Source organism: Bombina bombina, chromosome 8 (genome assembly GCF_027579735.1).
Source record: "Bombina bombina isolate aBomBom1 chromosome 8, aBomBom1.pri, whole genome shotgun sequence".
Lineage (NCBI taxonomy): Eukaryota > Metazoa > Chordata > Amphibia > Anura > Bombinatoridae > Bombina > Bombina bombina.
In genome coordinates this window covers 193,339,531-193,358,522 of record NC_069506.1, presented here as the reverse complement: position 1 = coordinate 193,358,522, position 18,992 = coordinate 193,339,531, and the positions used below count along the sequence as shown (strand labels likewise).

The 18,992-nt window shown below is 44.2% G+C and overlaps 1 protein-coding gene across 1 annotated transcript in view; it reads right to left on the bottom strand.

Moving 5' to 3' along the window:
* Positions 1 to 18,992, bottom strand: part of POLD1 (DNA polymerase delta 1, catalytic subunit) — a 384,813-nt gene that overhangs the window by 207,408 nt on the left and 158,413 nt on the right. Inside the window, exon 12 of the mRNA XM_053690816.1 lies at positions 2,313 to 2,423. Coding sequence (XP_053546791.1) covers positions 2,313 to 2,423 — 111 coding nt within the window. The remainder of the gene's footprint in view (positions 1 to 2,312; positions 2,424 to 18,992) is intronic.

Below are 18,992 nucleotides of genomic sequence, written 5' to 3'. Positions count from 1 at the left end.
CTTTATTTGCGTGCTTTCTCCTAAATTGCCAACTGTCCCTTATCAATATGTGTGCATGGAAGGACAGTCAGCAGCAAATACTTTCAGGGCCAACTGGACATTGTATTGAGGTGTCTAAGCGTCCACTGTTTGTTTGGAAGGCTGGTGTTCTAAAAGTGGGAGAATCATAATTGCATTACACACTCTTTCGGAATCGTACTGGAGGGAAAGTAACAAACACAGGCTCGATAGAGCTCCACCTCACATCTCAACATCATTTTTGTGTACAGAGAATCGCAATACAAACTCTGCCCTCCGGTATCGGAATGGAGGGAGAGCGCAACTATAGAACTCCGCCCCTCGTGGGCGTACCCGCACTTCATCCCCCGGCACTCCGTATTGAATGTGCCCTGTATGGAGGAAATAGCCCACAACAACGGCGGGAAGGTAACTCCGCCCATCGTGGGCGTCACCTTACTCAAGCTCCCGGTCGCCATAAAGCTCTCATAGATTGACACCGAGAGACATTAAACCAATGTAGAAAGGTTTAGCAGAGTATGCTACCGCATCAGTAGCTCTGTCCTGAAGCACTGAAATAGCACCATTGTTTCAAAAAACCACTCGGTCACTGCCCATGAACCCCAAGCGTGGCCTAATACCATAATAAAGTCACTGTGTGAGGAGTCCCCCCAATACAAGCGTGGCCCAGTCTGCTAAATGCTGTCAGGGAAAAAAGCTCTTCACTGACAGAGCCCCTTATTCCCATAAAAGTACAGAAGTGCAGAAAAACCTCACAGAGATAGATATGTCCCTTGAGGAATTTTCCTGTAGAGAAGTAAAGTCTGCACTTATCTCTTATGCTGCCCGACAGCAGGACAGCCTCAACAGGGTTCAGAGGTCCATTGGTTCCCTCCTATAGTCCTGTAGAAAAGATGAAGCCTGAGTTAGATCCAGCTTAGGCCATCACAGAAAGGGCAGCATCACAGTATGGGAGGCGCAGTGGGAATTGTGTCCCACCAGTTCCCATTGCTTTAAAGCCACCAGTAGCTCTACTCTAGAGACTGACAAGGAATACGGCTATACCCTATAGTAAAATAGCACTCACTGGTACCATTTTAAAAATAATAAACTCTTGATTGAAGAATCTAACTAACACCTCACTTTACCTCTTCCTATCACTAACGCAGGCAAAGAGAATGACTGTGGTGGGAGGGAAGGGAGGAGCTATATATACAGCTCTGCTGTGGTGCTCTTTGCCTCCTCCTGCTGACCAGGATGAAATCTGTGGAGTCATTGTGTCTTTAAAAAGAAAACAACAAGTCTCACTCCAAAGGTCACAATATGCAGCACCAAAATCGATAAAGTGCTGGAGAGTTGTGAGTCTGAAGGGAGTCTGAAATATATTCATATGTTTTGGTATTGGTGATAAAACAAATTAATTAGGTAAACAGAGGAGGGGACAGGGTCTCCTACCATCTTAAAGGGCAATGAAAGTTAAAACTTTTGTGGATCAGATGCAGCACACAATTTTAAGAGACCTTTCAATTTACTTCTATTATCATGTTTACTTTTGGAATCCTTTATTAAAAATAATACCTAGATAGGCTCAGGAGCAGCAATTCACTACTGGGAGCTAGCTAGTGACTATGCACATGTGCCTCTTGTCATTGGCTCACCAGACATGTTCAACTAGGCATCCAAAACAGAAACAAACCCGGGTGTTGCTTCTAAATAAAACTTAGCTTTTATTCCATGATTTAAAATTCAATGCCGTCGATCACGTAGCATGTTTAAAGTCCATACTTAGCGTGTCTGTGGCCTCACAGCACAGGTCAGCTGATGTGTTTGGCCAATGGCCGTACTCATAGCTATCAATACGGCCATTAGCCGAAATGCATCAGCTGACCTGTGATGCCATCAACACACTAAGTGTGGACTTTATAATACTACATGATCGACAGCATTGAATTTAAATTATGGAATAAAAGCTAAGTTTTATTGTTTCTGTTTTGGAGTCATTACATTATTTATTACAAAAGGACATTTTCGCAGACTATACATAGCATTAGGAATATTTTTTGTGAAAATCGATGTTCAACTAGGTACAAGTAGTGCATTGCTGTTACAGAGCTATGTGTTTAACCCCTTTGCAGGGGTTAAAGCCTAAGTTACATGGAAGCAACTGTGCAATAAATCCTCTAACAAATTATAGCATTTTCTTTTTGCACTTTTATGCACCATTACTGATCTTCACAGTTTTACAACCTATTTTATTACATACTTAAGAAATATTTTTAGAAGTCAGACTCTGTTATACATCCTGAGTGCTGTACCTGTAGGTCTGTGATGATTGAGTGCTGTACATCCTCCTTCTGTTCTTGCAGGAAGTGGAAACTTACAGCATTCAGTGTGTAGGAACGAAGCTTATAGTCTCGCAAAAGAACCTGCGAACATAAATACAAATGACAAGAGTAAATAGCATTTGAAATAAAAACACTGACTATGTAAGACTATCAACTGCTTAACAGTGGGATTGATAGTGTGAAAATAATTGGGCCAAGTTCAATCAATAACAAAAAGTCAAGATATAAACAAGTAAAATCTGATTTTTGCTGTGGAAATCCAAAACGATAAACAAAAAAAATTGTATAAACAAAATGTATCCTTACTTGATAAACTCTTTTCTTTCCTGGCATGAAGAGTCCACAAATCCATTCTAATTACTAGTAGGAATTCAACTCCTGACCACCAGGAGGCGGCAAATAACGTCCCAGCAAAGCTTTAAGTATCCTCTCACTTAGCACAATCCCCCAGTCATTCAGCCGAAGGAAGGTGGAAAGAGAAGATGACACAAAGGGTATAAAGGTGCCTGACGTTTAGAAAATGACAAAAGCAGTCTCAAAATTTAAATAAGGGCGGGTAGTGGACTCTCCATGCCAGAAAAGAAAATAATTTATCAGGTAAGCATACATTTAGTTTTCTTCCAGTGGAATGAAGAGTTCACAAATCCATTCTTATTACTAGTGGGAACCAATACCCAAGCTAGAGGACACAGAATGGGAGGGAGAACAAGACAGGCAGACCTTAACAGAAGGCACCACAGCTTGAAGAACTTTCCTCCCAAAAGAAGCCTCAGCAGAGGCAAAAACATTGATTTGTAGAATTTGGAAAAAGTATGCAATGAAGACCAAGTGGTCGCCTTGCAAATTTGTTCCACAGAAACCTTGTTTTTAAAGGCCCAGGAAGAAGAGACAGCCCTAGTGGAATGAGCCGTTATCCTCTCAGGAGGCTGTTATCCAGCTGTCTCATAGGCCAACCAAATGACACTTCTCAACCAAAAAGAAAGAGTAGTAGAAGTGGCCTTATCAGAAAACACAACAAAAAGGGCAGTAGATTGCCAAAAATCCCTAGTAGTCTGCAGATAGAACTTCAAAGCACGCACTACAGCCAGGTTATGTAACAAAAGTTCCTTATGAGAAGAAGGATTAGGGCAGAACGAAGGAACGACAATTTACTCATTGATATTACGGACAAAACCACCTTAAGAAGAAATCCCAATTTGGTATGAAGGACTGCCTTATCTGCATGGAAAAGATAAGGGGGGTCACACAGTAGAGCCGAAAGCTCTGAGACTCTACGAGCAGAAGAAATAGCTAGAATAAACAAAACCTTCCAAGACAATAACTTAATATCAGCAGAGTGCATAGGCTTAAACAGAGCCTGCTGCAGAACCCTAAGAACAAGATTAAGGCTCCAAGAAGGAGCAACAGGTTTAAACACAGACCTGATTCTAACCAAGGCCTTAACAAAAGATTGAACATCTGGTAAGTTGGTCAGACATTTATGCAAAAGAATTGAAAGGGCAGAGATCTGGCCCTTCAGAGTACTGAAGTACTCCTGAAGAAAAGACAGAATGCAGGGAACCCTTACCTGACTCCAAGGGAAACTCCTAGATTCGCACCAGTAAAGGTATGTACGTCACACCTTATGGTAAATCCTGCAAGTTACCGGCTTATGAGCCTGAATCATGGTATCAGTAACCTTCTTTGAAAAACCTTGTCTAGACAAGACTAGGCGTTCCATCTCCACGCAGTCAGCTTCAGAGAATCTAGGTTTGGATGTAGAAAAGGACCCTGAAGTAGAAGGTCCTTCCTCAGAGGTAATTTCCACAGGGAAAAGGATGAGATCTTCACCAGACCCGCCAACCAAATTCTGCAAGGCCAAGCTGGAGCAATTAGAATCACCAAAGCCTGCTCCTGTTTGATATGGGCTATCACCCGAGGAAGGAGGGCAAGTGGAGGAAACAGGTAAATTAGACCAAATTCCCATGGAACCGCCAGAGTGTCGACCAGAGCTGCTTGCAGATCCCTTGATCTTGATACATATTTTGGAAGCTTGGCATTTAGACAAGATGCCATCAGATCCAACTCCTGAACTCCCTGCTTGAGTGTTATCATTTGGAATACGTCCGGATGAAGGGCCGACTCCCCTGGATGAAAAGTCTGCCTGCTCAGCTAATCTGCTTCTCAGTTGTCCAACCCTGTGGATGTGGATGGCAGAAATGTGACAATTGTGAGACTCCGCCCACTAAAGAATGCAAGTCACCTCCCTCATAGCTAAGGAACTCCGTGTTCCTCCCTGGTGGTTGATATACACCACCAAAGTAATGTTGTCCAATTGAAATCTGATAAACCGGACCAAATTCAGTTGAGGCCAAGCTATCAGTGCATTGAAGATTGCTCTCAACTCTAGGATATTTATTGGGAGGGCAGACTACTGCTGAGTCCAAATTCCCTGAGCTCTTAAGGAACCCCAAACTGCTCCCCAGCCCGAAAGGCTGGCGTCCGTAGTCACAATCTCCCAAGATGGTATCAGGAAGCATGTGCCCTGGGACAGATGATCCTGAGAGAGCCAACAGGACAGGGAATCTCTCGTCCGGATGTCTAAGACGATCCTCTGAGAGAGGTCTGAGTGGTCTCCATTCCAGTGTCTGAGCATGCATAAATTAAGAGGTCTCAGATGGAAACGAGCAAAAGGAATGTTGTCCATGAAAGCCACTATTAGACCAATGAGTTCCATACACAGTGCCACTGAGGGACGGACAGGGGACTGAAGAGAAAGACAGGTAGCAAGAAATTTGGATTTTCTGGCCTCCGTTAAAAAATTCATCATGGAGATTGAGTCTATGAATGTCCACAAAAAACATACCCTAGAATTTGGCACCAAGGAACTCTTGTCCTGATTCATTTTCCACCAGTGAGAGCGGAGAATCAACAAAAGAAAATGAGATCTTGCTAAATGAAAACATGGCGCCTAAACCAAGACATCTCCCATGTAAGGTGCCACCGCAATTCCTTGAGATCTGGCCACTGCCAGAAGAGCCCCTAGAACCTTTGTAAAGATTCGAGGGGCAGTGGCTAGGCTGAAAGGTAGGGTTACAAATTGGAAGTGTTTGTCCGAAAAGGAAAACCACAGGTACTGGAAATGTTCCTTGTGAATAGGAACATGAAGATACACGTCCTTCAGGTCGATGGTAGTCATGAACTGACCCTCCTGAACTAAAGGGAGAATAGAATGGATCGTCTCCATCTTGAAGGACGGAACTGTGAGAAATTTGTTGAGACACAATGTCTAAATTGGGTCGAAAAGTTCCCTCTTTCTTGGGAACCACGAATAGGTTGGAATAGAATCCTTGACCCTGTTCCGCCAGAGGAACTGGGACAATCACTCCTAGAGAAGCAAAACCATTAACACAGTTTAAGAAAGATTCTCTCTTTATCTGGTTTGCAGATAATCTTGACAGGAGAAATCTGCCTCTGGGAAGACAAGATTTGAATTCTATCCTGTATCCCTGGGAAACTACATCCACTGCCCAAGGATCGGGGACATTGCAAATTCAAGCCTGCTGAAAGTAGAAAAGCCTGTCCCCTACTTGATCCGAGATTCAATCTGGGCGGACCCGTCATGCTGATTTATTCTCAGAGGAAGGCTTCCTGGATTGCTTACCCTTATTCCAAGGCTATGGCTTGAAGTAAGGCTTATCGCCGAAAAGCGTCAGCCACTTTACTGCACCTTCTAAGGAACCTTCCTTGTCTCTATATACTCATTGCTATGAGATTTTTTAAACTTGAAACAATAAAGGATACATGTTTTACAAATACGCTATAATCCGGTGCTCCGTAAATCTTTTTCTCTCACAACTTATTCCAAGGCTTGTTACACCTCCATGAGGTCTTGGCTTGTTCAGGTTTGGAAGAAGAGGATTATTTTGTCCCTTGAAGTTGCGAAAGGAACAAAAATTAGAAGTCTGGCGGACCCTTAGGTCTAATCAACATATATAGGAATCAGCAAACTGTCCCTTATTAATGCAAGGGGAAAGCAAAAGTCCCACTGCAGTGGACCTACACACTGATATCTGGTCCTCATGGGATGCACTCCCGCACAAACATAAATTATGCTTACCTGATAAATTCCTTTTTTTCTGATGGAGAGAGTTCACTGCTGCATTCATTACTTTTGGGAAATAAGAACCTCGCCACCAGGAGGAGGCAAAGACACCCCAGCCAAAGGCATAAATACTCCTCCCACTCCCCTCATCCTCCAGTCATTCTGCCGAGAAACAGGGAACAGTAGAAGAAATATCAGGGTGAAAGGTGCCAGAAGAATAATTAAGGTAAGCATAATTTATGTTTTTCTTCTTAAATGGAAAGAGTCCACAGCTGCATTCATTAATTTTGGGAAAACAATACCCAAGCTATAGAGGACAGTGAATGCCAAGTTGGGAGGGTACAATAGGCGGACCATACTGAGGGCACCAGGCCTGAACCTCTACCCAATAAAAAAACCCTGCTTCGTCCGAAGCTGAGGACATTTTAAGAGGAAAAGCCCCAAAGACACTGACTCGTAGTCAGTCCAGAAGCCAAACTAGAGCCCGCAAACAGACCCGGCTTAAACAACAGTCCTCCAGGAGACACTGTCGCCCAACAGACTGTCCCCACTGCTCACCCTCTACAAATGAAGGGGACACCAGCCGAAACCCCCAGGGGAACAAGGCAAGGGAGAACCTGAGGAAACTGAAAGGTCCCCTAATACAAAAACAAACACCTCCAAGAGTAAACCCAGCTCACAGAGACCCAAAGGGGCCCAAACAGGGAAAGGAGGGCGCGCCTATACCAAGCAAAATCTGGGATAAGACCGGGCACAGAGACAGAACAGACGTCTCTCCAACATCCTGCAAGCATGGAATGCAACTGAAGAGGCAAAGTCCTCCCAGTGTCTGACCATAGAATACCAAAGCATTCACCATAAAAAAAAAAGTGTGTAATACACCCAGGTGAAAAACTCCAAGTTTGAGAACACAGAGTCCATAACAGGACGACACAGAGGGTACTTGTGAGGAGGAAGTAGCAGCCGAGCAAGAAACAGACCGCAAAAGCAACCCCCAAACAGAGGGCATGCTCCAGGCAACCTAAGTCGCCGGACCTACACACAGGTCCCTAAAAAGGGGAACACCAAACCTCAATCGAGGCCCCCCCGATGGAGCAAGTTGAAAGGAAAATCTATACCCTAGCAGACTGAGCCAACAGGAAAGACTCAACTAGACACACATATCTAGAGGAGACTGCGACCAAACGCAGCGCTTTGACCGCTCGGCCATCCTGACCTGCAGACCCACACCCAGCTGGACCAACCCAGCCTCAGGAATCCAAGACAGGGGAACAAAAGAATCCCGAAACAGGTACAGGAACGAGCATAAGGATAGCACAGCCATCCCCACAGAGTACAAGTACAACCTGACTCTGAAAATAGACAGCAAGGCCAAACACCTAAGGATCTATCAAAATAAAAGCCCAATAAGTCTGACTTGGAGCCCGCAAGACCCCAGGGGGAACCCATCCCACCTTTCCGCCTCACATCCAGGAGAAGCCCCAAGCAAGGACTCCATCTCCATAGGGAGGACAATATCCCCTAAAGGAAAGGGATGATGCCAGAACTGTACTCAAGGCCCAAAATCACTGGCTAATGGGAAGAGAAATTCCCAACACAGATGTCCTAGAAAAGGACCCCCCTACAAGTAGCTTGCCAAGCAGAGCCACAGCCAACCCATTTGCCTGCAGAGCAGGAAATCCAAGGGAACAGTGGCAAGCTGAACAGGGGAATGCAACCCTAAGGCACACCAGAAATTGGACATCCAGCGCCAGTAGCTGGGTATGAACCAACAACCCTTAAGGCACAAGCCACACAGCTAACCACCAGATGATAAATGTCAAAGAGTAAAAAATACTCTGAAAACCTGGCCAACTATGACTAGGTTAGTTAGATAGTCCAAGTTCCCACTACCGTGAAACACCACGACCAGCCCTGAGATCCAAGATTCCAAAACCATCTAAGACTGGGTCAGTAAAAAGGCCAAGCAAAGCTTCAGCAATCGGAAGTCTCAGGGAGAAAAACAGGTCCGGGCACCTAATAGTTCAGGCAAACCTTACCATAGAACTAAACACCCCAACTGGCCAAAAAGCCAGACACAAGGGATACGGATGCATATCCAGAGAATCCAGATAGCGAGAAGAACTCGAAAGCCCAGACCAAAGGAAGGAACCACCCCTAGCTAAAGTCCAATGGCTCCAAGGCTAGAAGTCGTATGAAGATACTTCTCAGAGCCTCAGGACAACCAAGGGATAACTCGAGGTCAAAAAAATCCTACTAGCAGGACTAGTCTCCCTATCACCTCCACACAAGCAGAGGACACAAGGAAGAGAAAGACACTAAGCCTACCTCGCTCCGGAAAACCCCGAGCTAAACAAAGTTCCCGCAGGGAACAACCATCACCCGGAAACTCAGATCCCTAAAAGGAGATCCAACTGACCCGGAGACAATGGAAGAAGACCCAAAGGTCTCTTATAACTAGGCAGACAATACATGTCAAAGAGTAAGAGCTGTATCTAGATACACTATAAACAGCTTACGTGTACACCTGCAAGGTTTCAAGAGCTGCAACTGGTTTCAAACTGCAAACCTTCCACATGCTAGACAGCTATCCTGTACAAGCTGTTGGATCAAGCCCAAAAGGACAAATCCAGAGGCCTAGAAATACTCAACTGCGGTAAGGGGCGTTAAGCCCTCCAACCCTCCACCACATAGGGGAGGAAAACTCTAAATTCTGATGAAATCAGATGTCAGATAGAATGATGCCGCGGAAAAACTCCCCTGCCCGGCCATCTATGACTGAAGGTTATAAGGACTGAGACAATCCTTCCCGCCTCACAGACCAACAGGTCCTGTTGAATGCTTAGTTGAACATGAAAAACAATGATAACCTGAGCACTCTGCGCTTCTACCGAACCAGCCAAGCAGAACAGTGTCATGTGTCTGAACAGCCGCAAGACCGAACAAACCCCACAGGATCAGCCTGCACCTAGGGTCCTAACCGGCAAGCTGCATAAATTCTCCCTCATAGGGGAAAAAAAATGAAATTTTTAACATAAAACTAACATGTCCAAAACAACTTCAGAAGAAGTAATAAAAAGTATCAATCCCAGAAGGTTCCACAAGGAAACAAAAACAAATAAAAGACATTGCATCGGATATAAATAAAATATAAGGCAACCCGGAGGTTAACTCCAAAAAAGACACAGGCCTACCCGCAGGACCAGCCAAACAGAGCCCTATCTTTCAAAAACTGGGAAAGATCTCAAACAAACGACAATCAGGAGATTAATTTATCCCCACATATCTAATGAGGTGCACCATTCGAATTAGCAGACTGAAAAGCCCTGTATCTGGTAACGATAGGTCCATTCAATAACTGAAAAACATGTCTGAGCAATACACGAAGGCGCGCAATCCTGTAACGAAAGGCACAACACTCAGGGACAGTTACACCCGCGGGAAACTGTAGAGGCCCTCCCCAAGGCGGAAAGCCCGGGACAATAGAGCACAAGCACATTCTCAAAAAACGTTTGGACTCTGCAGATGAACAATCACCAACATTATGTGAAAGCAAAAACGTGCTGCAAACTCCAGGGGGGGAACACACCACCCTGCATGGAGGAATCAGAAACTGGGTTACCCACATGTGTAGAATTATGAATTGGTAGGGAACATGCCTCTCTGAGGACAGGACCCCCCAGAGGCGGATGGCTCAGCAGTCCCTTGATTCCCCGAGCCCGAGGAACCAGGCGCTCTGAAATGGCATACGGAACAAAACTGGTTGACGTGTCAACGAGGCCAATCCGTATTCGTCACCGGACCCAGAATCTGAAATCAAAATAGTCTCGGTATCCGAATCCTCCGTAACAATCTGAAACGAGCACAGTCTCAGCATCAGAATCCTCTATAACTGGATAGAGGAAATATCAATATGGACTAAAGTATGAAAACAAAAATGGCAACCGACACCCACAATGGCTGGGGCACTCACCACCTCCTATGACCATACCCCTGCGGACTAGAATATCTCCTTCGCTACACAGTCAGGAATGCGGAAATGGGGAACGGAATGGAACCACACACGAACCCAAGGTGAATCGAATAGTAAAAGAAAAAAAGAAAAAAGCAAAAGGCTGCGTCACTTCCAAAGGCCTCAAAGTTCCAACCACGAGCCCATAAACATCACACATAAGCAGGTTGAATCACATAACATACCTGATTATAAACCCCCTGTTCAATAACCCCACTCAGGAGATATTAACCCTCGATTCCAAGATACTAACAGAGATTCACTGAGACCCTTATGTCATATAGTTAGACCCGCAAAGGTGTGTAACCTCACAGGAAAACATTCATATTACAGTACATTGACGATAACGTAAAATTAAACGATCTTACCGAAATCTACACCGTGGAACAGGAACACGGCCTTTCAAGTGTGACGAATAGTGACATCGCCTCCGCCATGGACTTGAGAGAAGAAAGCAGGCAGCGGAGCGAAGTTCGTCAAAGCCGATTGCTTGAGGAGCGGTTAATATGAGTCGGGATGGTTTTGCAGAACTAACTTTCCGGACTAACTTTCATCCAAGCCCTCAATGAGAGGCTGGCAGGACTACTTAAAACTCCTGCCCCATGCCGAAGAGTACTACCCTCCATAAGAGACATCTTAAAAAAAAAAAAAATTAAAACTGACACGTTTCTGCTAACCTCCTGGGACGAAAGGCAAAGAATGACTGGGGGATAAGGGGAGTGGGAGGAGCCCAGAGGCAGAACTTAATTTCACTTTCTGCGATGAGATTTTTTTAGTGAAAATGTTTCTGCAGGTCATTTTTAAATAAAATTCAATTTTAAATTAGGCAGTTACACTAAAGCACCAGTACAATTGAAATGTGTTGGTTAACTGGAGAATAAAGCCATTTTTAACGTTTTATAATATAGTGCAGTAGTTGAAAATTGCATTGCAAATTAGCTGCAGACAAAAAAAAATTTGTAAAATGTCCCTTGAATAAATTTGTTTCCTTTTCTCTTTGTCTAACATAGAAGTGTAGTATTAAAAAAGGTACATTGCTCATACTAACATCTTACATTCAGAAAAAAACAGCTTTGCAGACTGGGAAAGGCTAGGGGGGTGGGTTTTGAAAAATCCCTGAAAGCCAGTCAACAAATAATACACTGCTGCTTTGCAGCTCTACTGCATATTTGACTGTTCACTTCAAACAGCACTTTGCTTTGAATGCACTGTGTTAAGAAAAACATACACAATGCAGCCAGAGCACAGCTCTGTTTGAAAAGAACAGCCTAATGTGGAGCAGTGCTGCAAAGTTTAATCGCTGAAGGTTCCTGCATGTGTCCCATTCTTTCTGCAGACATGCTGCATTTTCTGCGATGACATCTCAGATCACTGTATGTTCTGCCTTGGGGGGGAGGAGTATTTAAGCCTTTGGCTGGGGTGTCTTTGCCTCCTCCTGGTGGCCAGGTCCTTATTTCCCAAAAATAATGAATGCAGCTGTGGACTCTTTCCATTTAAGAAGAAAAACATAATTTATGTAAGAACTTACCTGATAAATTCATTTCTTTCATATTAACAAGAGTCCATGAGCTAGTGACGTATGGGATATACATTCCTACCAGGAGGGGCAAAGTTTCCCAAACCTTAAAATGCCTATAAATACACCCCTCACCACACCCACAAATCAGTTTAACGAATAGCCAAGAAGTGGGGTGATAAGAAAAAAAGTGCGAAGCATATAAAATAAGGAATTGGAATAATTGTGCTTTATACAAAAAAATCATAACCACCACAAAAAAGGGTGGGCCTCATGGACTCTTGTTAATATGAAAGAAATGAATTTATCAGGTAAGTTCTTACATAAATTATGTTTTCTTTCATGTAATTAACAAGAGTCCATGAGCTAGTGACGTATGGGATAATGACTACCCAAGATGTGGATCTTTCCACACAAGAGTCACTAGAGAGGGAGGGATAAAATAAAGACAGCCAATTCCTGCTGAAAATAATCCACACCCAAAATAAAGTTTAACAAAAAACATAAGCAGAAGATTCAAACTGAAACCGCTGCCTGAAGAACTTTTCTACCAAAAACTGCTTCAGAAGAAGAAAATACATCAAAATGGTAGAATTTAGTAAAAGTATGCAAAGAGGACCAAGTTGCTGCTTTGCAGATCTGGTCAACCGAAGCTTCATTCCTAAACGCCCAGGAAGTAGATACTGACCTAGTAGAATGAGCTGTAATTCTCTGAGGCGGAATTTTACCCGACTCAACATAGGCAAGATGAATTAAAGATTTCAACCAAGATGCCAAAGAAAGGGCAGAAGCTTTCTGGCCTTTCCTAGAACCGGAAAAGATAACAAATAGACTAGAAGTCTTACGGAAAGATTTCGTAGCTTCAACATAATATTTCAAAGCTCTAACAACATCCAAAGAATGCAATGATCTCTCCTTAGAATTCTTAGGATTAGGACATAATGAAGGAACCACAATTTCTCTACTAATGTTGTTGGAATTCACAACTTTAGGTAAAAATTCAAAAGAAGTTCGCAACACCGCCTTATCCTGATGAAAAATCAGAAAAGGAGACTCACAAGAAAGAGCAGATAATTCAGAAACTCTTCTAGCAGAAGAGATGGCCAAAAGGAACAAAACTTTCCAAGAAAGTAATTTAATGTCCAATGAATGCATAGGTTCAAACGGAGGAGCTTGAAGAGCTCCCAGAACCAAATTCAAACTCCAAGGAGGAGAAATTGACTTAATGACAGGTTTTATACGAACCAAAGCTTGTACAAAACAATGAATATCAGGAAGAATAGCAATCTTTCTGTGAAAAAGAACAGAAAGAGCGGAGATTTGTCCTTTCAAAGAACTTGCGGACAAACCCTTATCTAAACCATCCTGAAGAAACTGTAAAATTCTCGGTATTCTAAAAGAATGCCAAGAAAAATGACGAGAAAGACAACAAGAAATATAAGTCTTCCAGACTCTATAATATATCTCTCGAGATACAGATTTACGAGCCTGTAACATAGTATTAATCACGGAGTCAGAGAAACCTCTATGACCAAGAATCAAGCGTTCAATCTCCATACCTTTAAATTTAAGGATTTCAGATCCGGATGGAAAAAAGGACCTTGTGACAGAAGGTCTGGTCTTAACGGAAGAGTCCATGGTTGGCAAGATGCCATCCGGACAAGATCCGCATACCAAAACCTGTGAGGCCATGCTGGAGCTATTAGCAGAACAAACGAGCATTCCCTCAGAATCTTGGAGATTACTCTTGGAAGAAGAACTAGAGGCGGAAAGATATAGGCAGGATGATACTTCCAAGGAAGTGATAATGCATCCACTGCCTCCGCCTGAGGATCCCGGGATCTGGACAGATACCTGGGAAGTTTCTTGTTTAGATGAGAGGCCATCAGATCTATCTCTGGGAGCCCCCACATTTGAACAATCTGAAGAAATACCTCTGGGTGAAGAGACCATTCGCCCGGATGCAACGTTTGGCGACTGAGATAATCCGCTTCCCAATTGTCTACACCTGGGATATGAACCGCAGAGATTAGACAGGAGCTGGATTCCGCCCAAACCAAAATTCGAGATACTTCTTTCATAGCCAGAGGACTGTGAGTCCCTCCTTGATGATTGATGTATGCCACAGTTGTGACATTGTCTGTCTGAAAACAAATGAACGATTCTCTCTTCAGAAGAGGCCAAAACTGAAGAGCTCTGAAAACTGCACGGAGTTCCAAGATATTGATCGGTAATCTCACCTCCTGAGATTCCCAAACTCCTTGTGCCGTCAGAGATCCCCACACAGCTCCCCAACCTGTGAGACTTGCATCTGTTGAAATTACAGTCCAGGTTGGAAGAACAAAAGAAGCCCCCTGAATTAAACGAAGGTGATCTGTCCACCACGTTAGAGAGTGCCGAACAATCGGTTTTAAAGATATTAATTGATATATCTTCGTGTAATCCCTGCACCATTGGTTCAGCATACAGAGCTGAAGAGGTCGCATGTGAAAACGAGCAAAGGGGATCGCGTCCGATGCAGCAGTCATAAGACCTAGAATTTCCATGCATAAGGCTACCGAAGGGAATGATTGAGACTGAAGGTTTCGACAGGCTGTAATCAATTTTAGACGTCTCTTGTCTGTTAAAGACAAAGTCATGGACACTGAATCTATCTGGAAACCCAGAAAGGTTACCCTTGTTTGAGGAATCAAAGAACTTTTTGGTAAATTGATCCTCCAACCATGATCTTGAAGAAACAACACAAGTCGATTCGTATGAGACTCTGCTAAATGTAAAGACGGAGCAAGTACCAAGATATCGTCCAAATAAGGAAATACCACAATACCCTGTTCTCTGATTACAGACAGAAGGGCACCGAGAATCTTTGTGAAAATTCTTGGAGCTGTAGCAAGGCCAAACGGTAGAGCCACAAATTGGTAATGCTTGTCTAGAAAAGAGAATCTCAGGAACTGATAATGATCTGGATGAATCGGAATATGCAGATATGCATCCTGTAAATCTATTGTGGACATATAATTCCTTTGCTGAACAAAAGGCAATATAGTCCTTACAGTTACCATCTTGAACGTTGGTATCCTTACATAACGATTCAATAATTTTAGATCCAGAACTGGTCTGAAGGAATTCTCCTTCTTTGGTACAATGAAGAGATTTGAATAAAACCCCATCCCCTGTTCCGGAACTGGAACTGGCATAATTACTCCAGCCAACTCTAGATCTGAAACACAATTCAGAAATGCTTGAGCTTTCACTGGATTTACTGGGACATGGGAAAGAAAAAAACAGAATTTATGTTTACCTGATAAATTTCTTTCTCCAACGGTGTGTCCGGTCCACGGCGTCATCCTTACTTGTGGGATATTCTCTTCCCCAACAGGAAATGGCAAAGAGCCCAGCAAAGCTGGTCACATGATCCCTCCTAGGCTCCGCCTACCCCAGTCATTCGACCGACGTTAAGGAGGAATATTTGCATAGGAGAAACCATATGGTACCGTGGTGACTGTAGTTAAAGAAAATAAATTATCAGACCTGATTAAAAAACCAGGGCGGGCCGTGGACCGGACACACCGTTGGAGAAAGAAATTTATCAGGTAAACATAAATTCTGTTTTCTCCAACATAGGTGTGTCCGGTCCACGGCGTCATCCTTACTTGTGGGAACCAATACCAAAGCTTTAGGACACGGATGAAGGGAGGGAGCAAATCAGGTCACCTAAATGGAAGGCACCACGGCTTGCAAAACCTTTCTCCCAAAAATAGCCTCAGAAGAAGCAAAAGTATCAAACTTGTAAAATTTGGTAAAAGTGTGCAGTGAAGACCAAGTCGCTGCCCTACATATCTGATCAACAGAAGCCTCGTTCTTGAAGGCCCATGTGGAAGCCACAGCCCTAGTGGAATGAGCTGTGATTCTTTCGGGAGGCTGCCGTCCGGCAGTCTCGTAAGCCAATCTGATGATGCTTTTAATCCAACAAGAGAGAGAGGTAGAAGTTGCTTTTTGACCTCTCCTTTTACCTGAATAAACAACAAACAAGGAAGATGTTTGTCTAAAATCCTTTGTAGCATCTAAATAGAATTTTAGAGCGCGAACAACATCCAAATTGTGCAACAAACGTTCCTTCTTTGAAACTGGTTTTGGACACAGAGAAGGTACGATAATCTCCTGGTTAATGTTTTTGTTAGAAACAACTTTTGGAAGAAAACCAGGTTTAGTACGTAAAACCACCTTATCTGCATGGAACACCAGATAAGGAGGAGAACACTGCAGAGCAGATAATTCTGAGACTCTTCTAGCAGAAGAAATCGCAACTAAAAACAAAACTTTCCAAGATAATAACTTAATATCAACGGAATGTAAGGGTTCAAACGGAACCCCCTGAAGAACTGAAAGAACTAAATTGAGACTCCAAGGAGGAGTCAAAGGTTTGTAAACAGGCTTGATTCTAACCAGAGCCTGAACAAAGGCTTGAACATCTGGCACAGCTGCCAGCTTTTTGTGAAGTAATACCGACAAGGCAGAAATCTGTCCCTTCAGGGAACTTGCAGATAATCCTTTTTCCAATCCTTCTTGAAGGAAGGATAGAATCCTAGGAATCTTAACCTTGTCCCAAGGGAATCCTTTAGATTCACACCAACAGATATATTTTTTCCAAATTTTGTGGTAAATCTTTCTAGTTACAGGCTTTCTGGCCTGAACAAGAGTATCAATAACAGAATCTGAGAATCCTCGCTTCGATAAAATCAAGCGTTCAATCTCCAAGCAGTCAGCTGGAGTGAAACCAGATTCGGATGTTCGAACGGACCCTGAACAAGAAGGTCTCGTCTCAAAGGTAGCTTCCAAGGTGGAGCCGATGACATATTCACCAGATCTGCATACCAAGTCCTGCGTGGCCACGCAGGAGCTATCAAGATCACCGACGCCCTCTCCTGATTGATCCTGGCTACCAGCCTGGGGATGAGAGGAAATGGCGGGAACACATAAGCTAGTTTGAAGGTCCAAGGTGCTACTAGTGCATCCACTAGAGCCGCCTTGGGATCCCTGGATCTGGCCCCGTAGCAAGGAACTTTGAAGTTCTGACGAGAGGCCATCAGATCCATGTCTGGAATGCCCCACAGGTGAGTGACTTGGGCAAAGATTTCCGGATGGAGTTCCCACTCCCCCGGATGCAATGTCTGACGACTCAGAAAATCCGCTTCCTAATTTTCCACTCCTGGGATGTGGATAGCAGACAGGTGGCAGGAGTGAGACTCCGCCCATAGAATGATCTTGGTCACTTCTTCCATCGCTAGGGAACTCCTTGTTCCCCCCTGATGGTTGATGTACGCAACAGTTGTCATGTTGTCTGATTGAAACCGTATGAACTTGGTCCTCGCTAGCCGAGGCCAGGCCTTGAGAGCATTGAATATCGCTCTCAGTTCCAGAATATTTATCGGTAGAAGAGATTCTTCCCGAGACCAAAGACCCTGAGCTTTCAGGGATCCCCAGACCGCGCCCCAGCCCATCAGACTGGCGTCGGTCGTGACAATGACCCACTCTGGTCTGCGGAACGTCATCCCTTGAGACAGATTGTCCAGGGACAGCCACCAACGGAGTGAGTCTCTGGTCCTCTGATTTACTTGTATCTTCGGAGACAAGTCTGTATAGTCCCCATTCCACTGACTGAGCATGCACAGTTGTAATGGTCTTAGATGAATGCGCGCAAAAGGAACTATGTCCATCGCCGCTACCATCAACCCGATCACTTCCATGCACTGAGCTATGGAAGGAAGAGGAACAGAATGAAGTATCCGACAAGAGTCTAGAAGTTTTGTTTTTCTGGCCTCTGTTAGAAAGATCCTCATTTCTAAGGAGTCTATAATTGTTCCCAAGAAGGGAACCCTTGTTGACGGGGATAGAGAACTCTTTTCCACGTTCACTTTCCAGCCGTGAGATCTGAGAAAGGCCAGGACAATGTCCGTGTGAGCCTTTGCTTGAGGAAGGGACGACGCTTGAATCAGAATGTCGTCCAGGTAAGGTACTACTGCAATGCCCCTTGGTCTTAGCACCGCTAGAAGGGACCCTAGTACCTTTGTGAAAATCCTTGGAGCAGTGGCTAATCCGAAAGGAAGCGCCACGAACTGGTAATGTTTGTCCAGGAATGCAAACCTTAGGAACCGATGATGTTCCTTGTGGATAGGAATATGTAGATACGCATCCTTTAAATCCACCGTGGTCATGAATTGACCCTCCTGGATGGAAGGAAGAATAGTTCGAATGGTTTCCATCTTGAAAGATGGAACCTTGAGAAACTTGTTTAAGATCTTGAGATCTAAGATTGGTCTGAACGTTCCCTCTTTTTTGGGAACTATGAACAGATTGGAGTAGAACCCCATCCCTTGTTCTCTTAGTGGAACAGGATGAATCACTCCCATTTTTAACAGGTCTTCTACACAATGTAAGAACGCCTGTCTTTTTATGTGGTCTGAAGACAACTGAGACCTGTGGAACCTCCCCCTTGGGGGAAGTCCCTTGAATTCCAGAAGATAACCCTGGGAGACTATTTCTAGCGCCCAAGGATCCAGAACATCTCTTGCCCAAGCCTGAGCGAAGAGAGAGAGTCTGCCCCCCACCAGATCCGGTCCCGGATCGGGGGCCAATATTTCATGCTGTCTTGGTAGCAGTGGCAGGCTTCTTGGCCTGCTTTCCCTTGTTCCAGCCTTGCATTGGTCTCCAAGCTGGCTTGGCTTGAGAAGTATTACCCTCTTGCTTAGAGGACGTAGCACTTTGGGCTGGTCCGTTTTTACGAAAGGGACGAAAATTAGGTCTGTTTTTCGCCTTGAAAGGCCGATCCTGAGGAAGGGCGTGGCCCTTACCCCCAGTGATATCCGAGATAATCTCTTTCAAGTCAGGGCCAAACAGCGTTTTCCCCTTGAAAGGAATGTTTAGTAGCTTGTTCTTGGAAGACGCATCAGCCGACCAAGATTTCAACCAAAGCGCTCTGCGCGCCACAATAGCAAACCCAGAATTCTTAGCCGCTAACCTAGCCAATTGCAAAGTGGC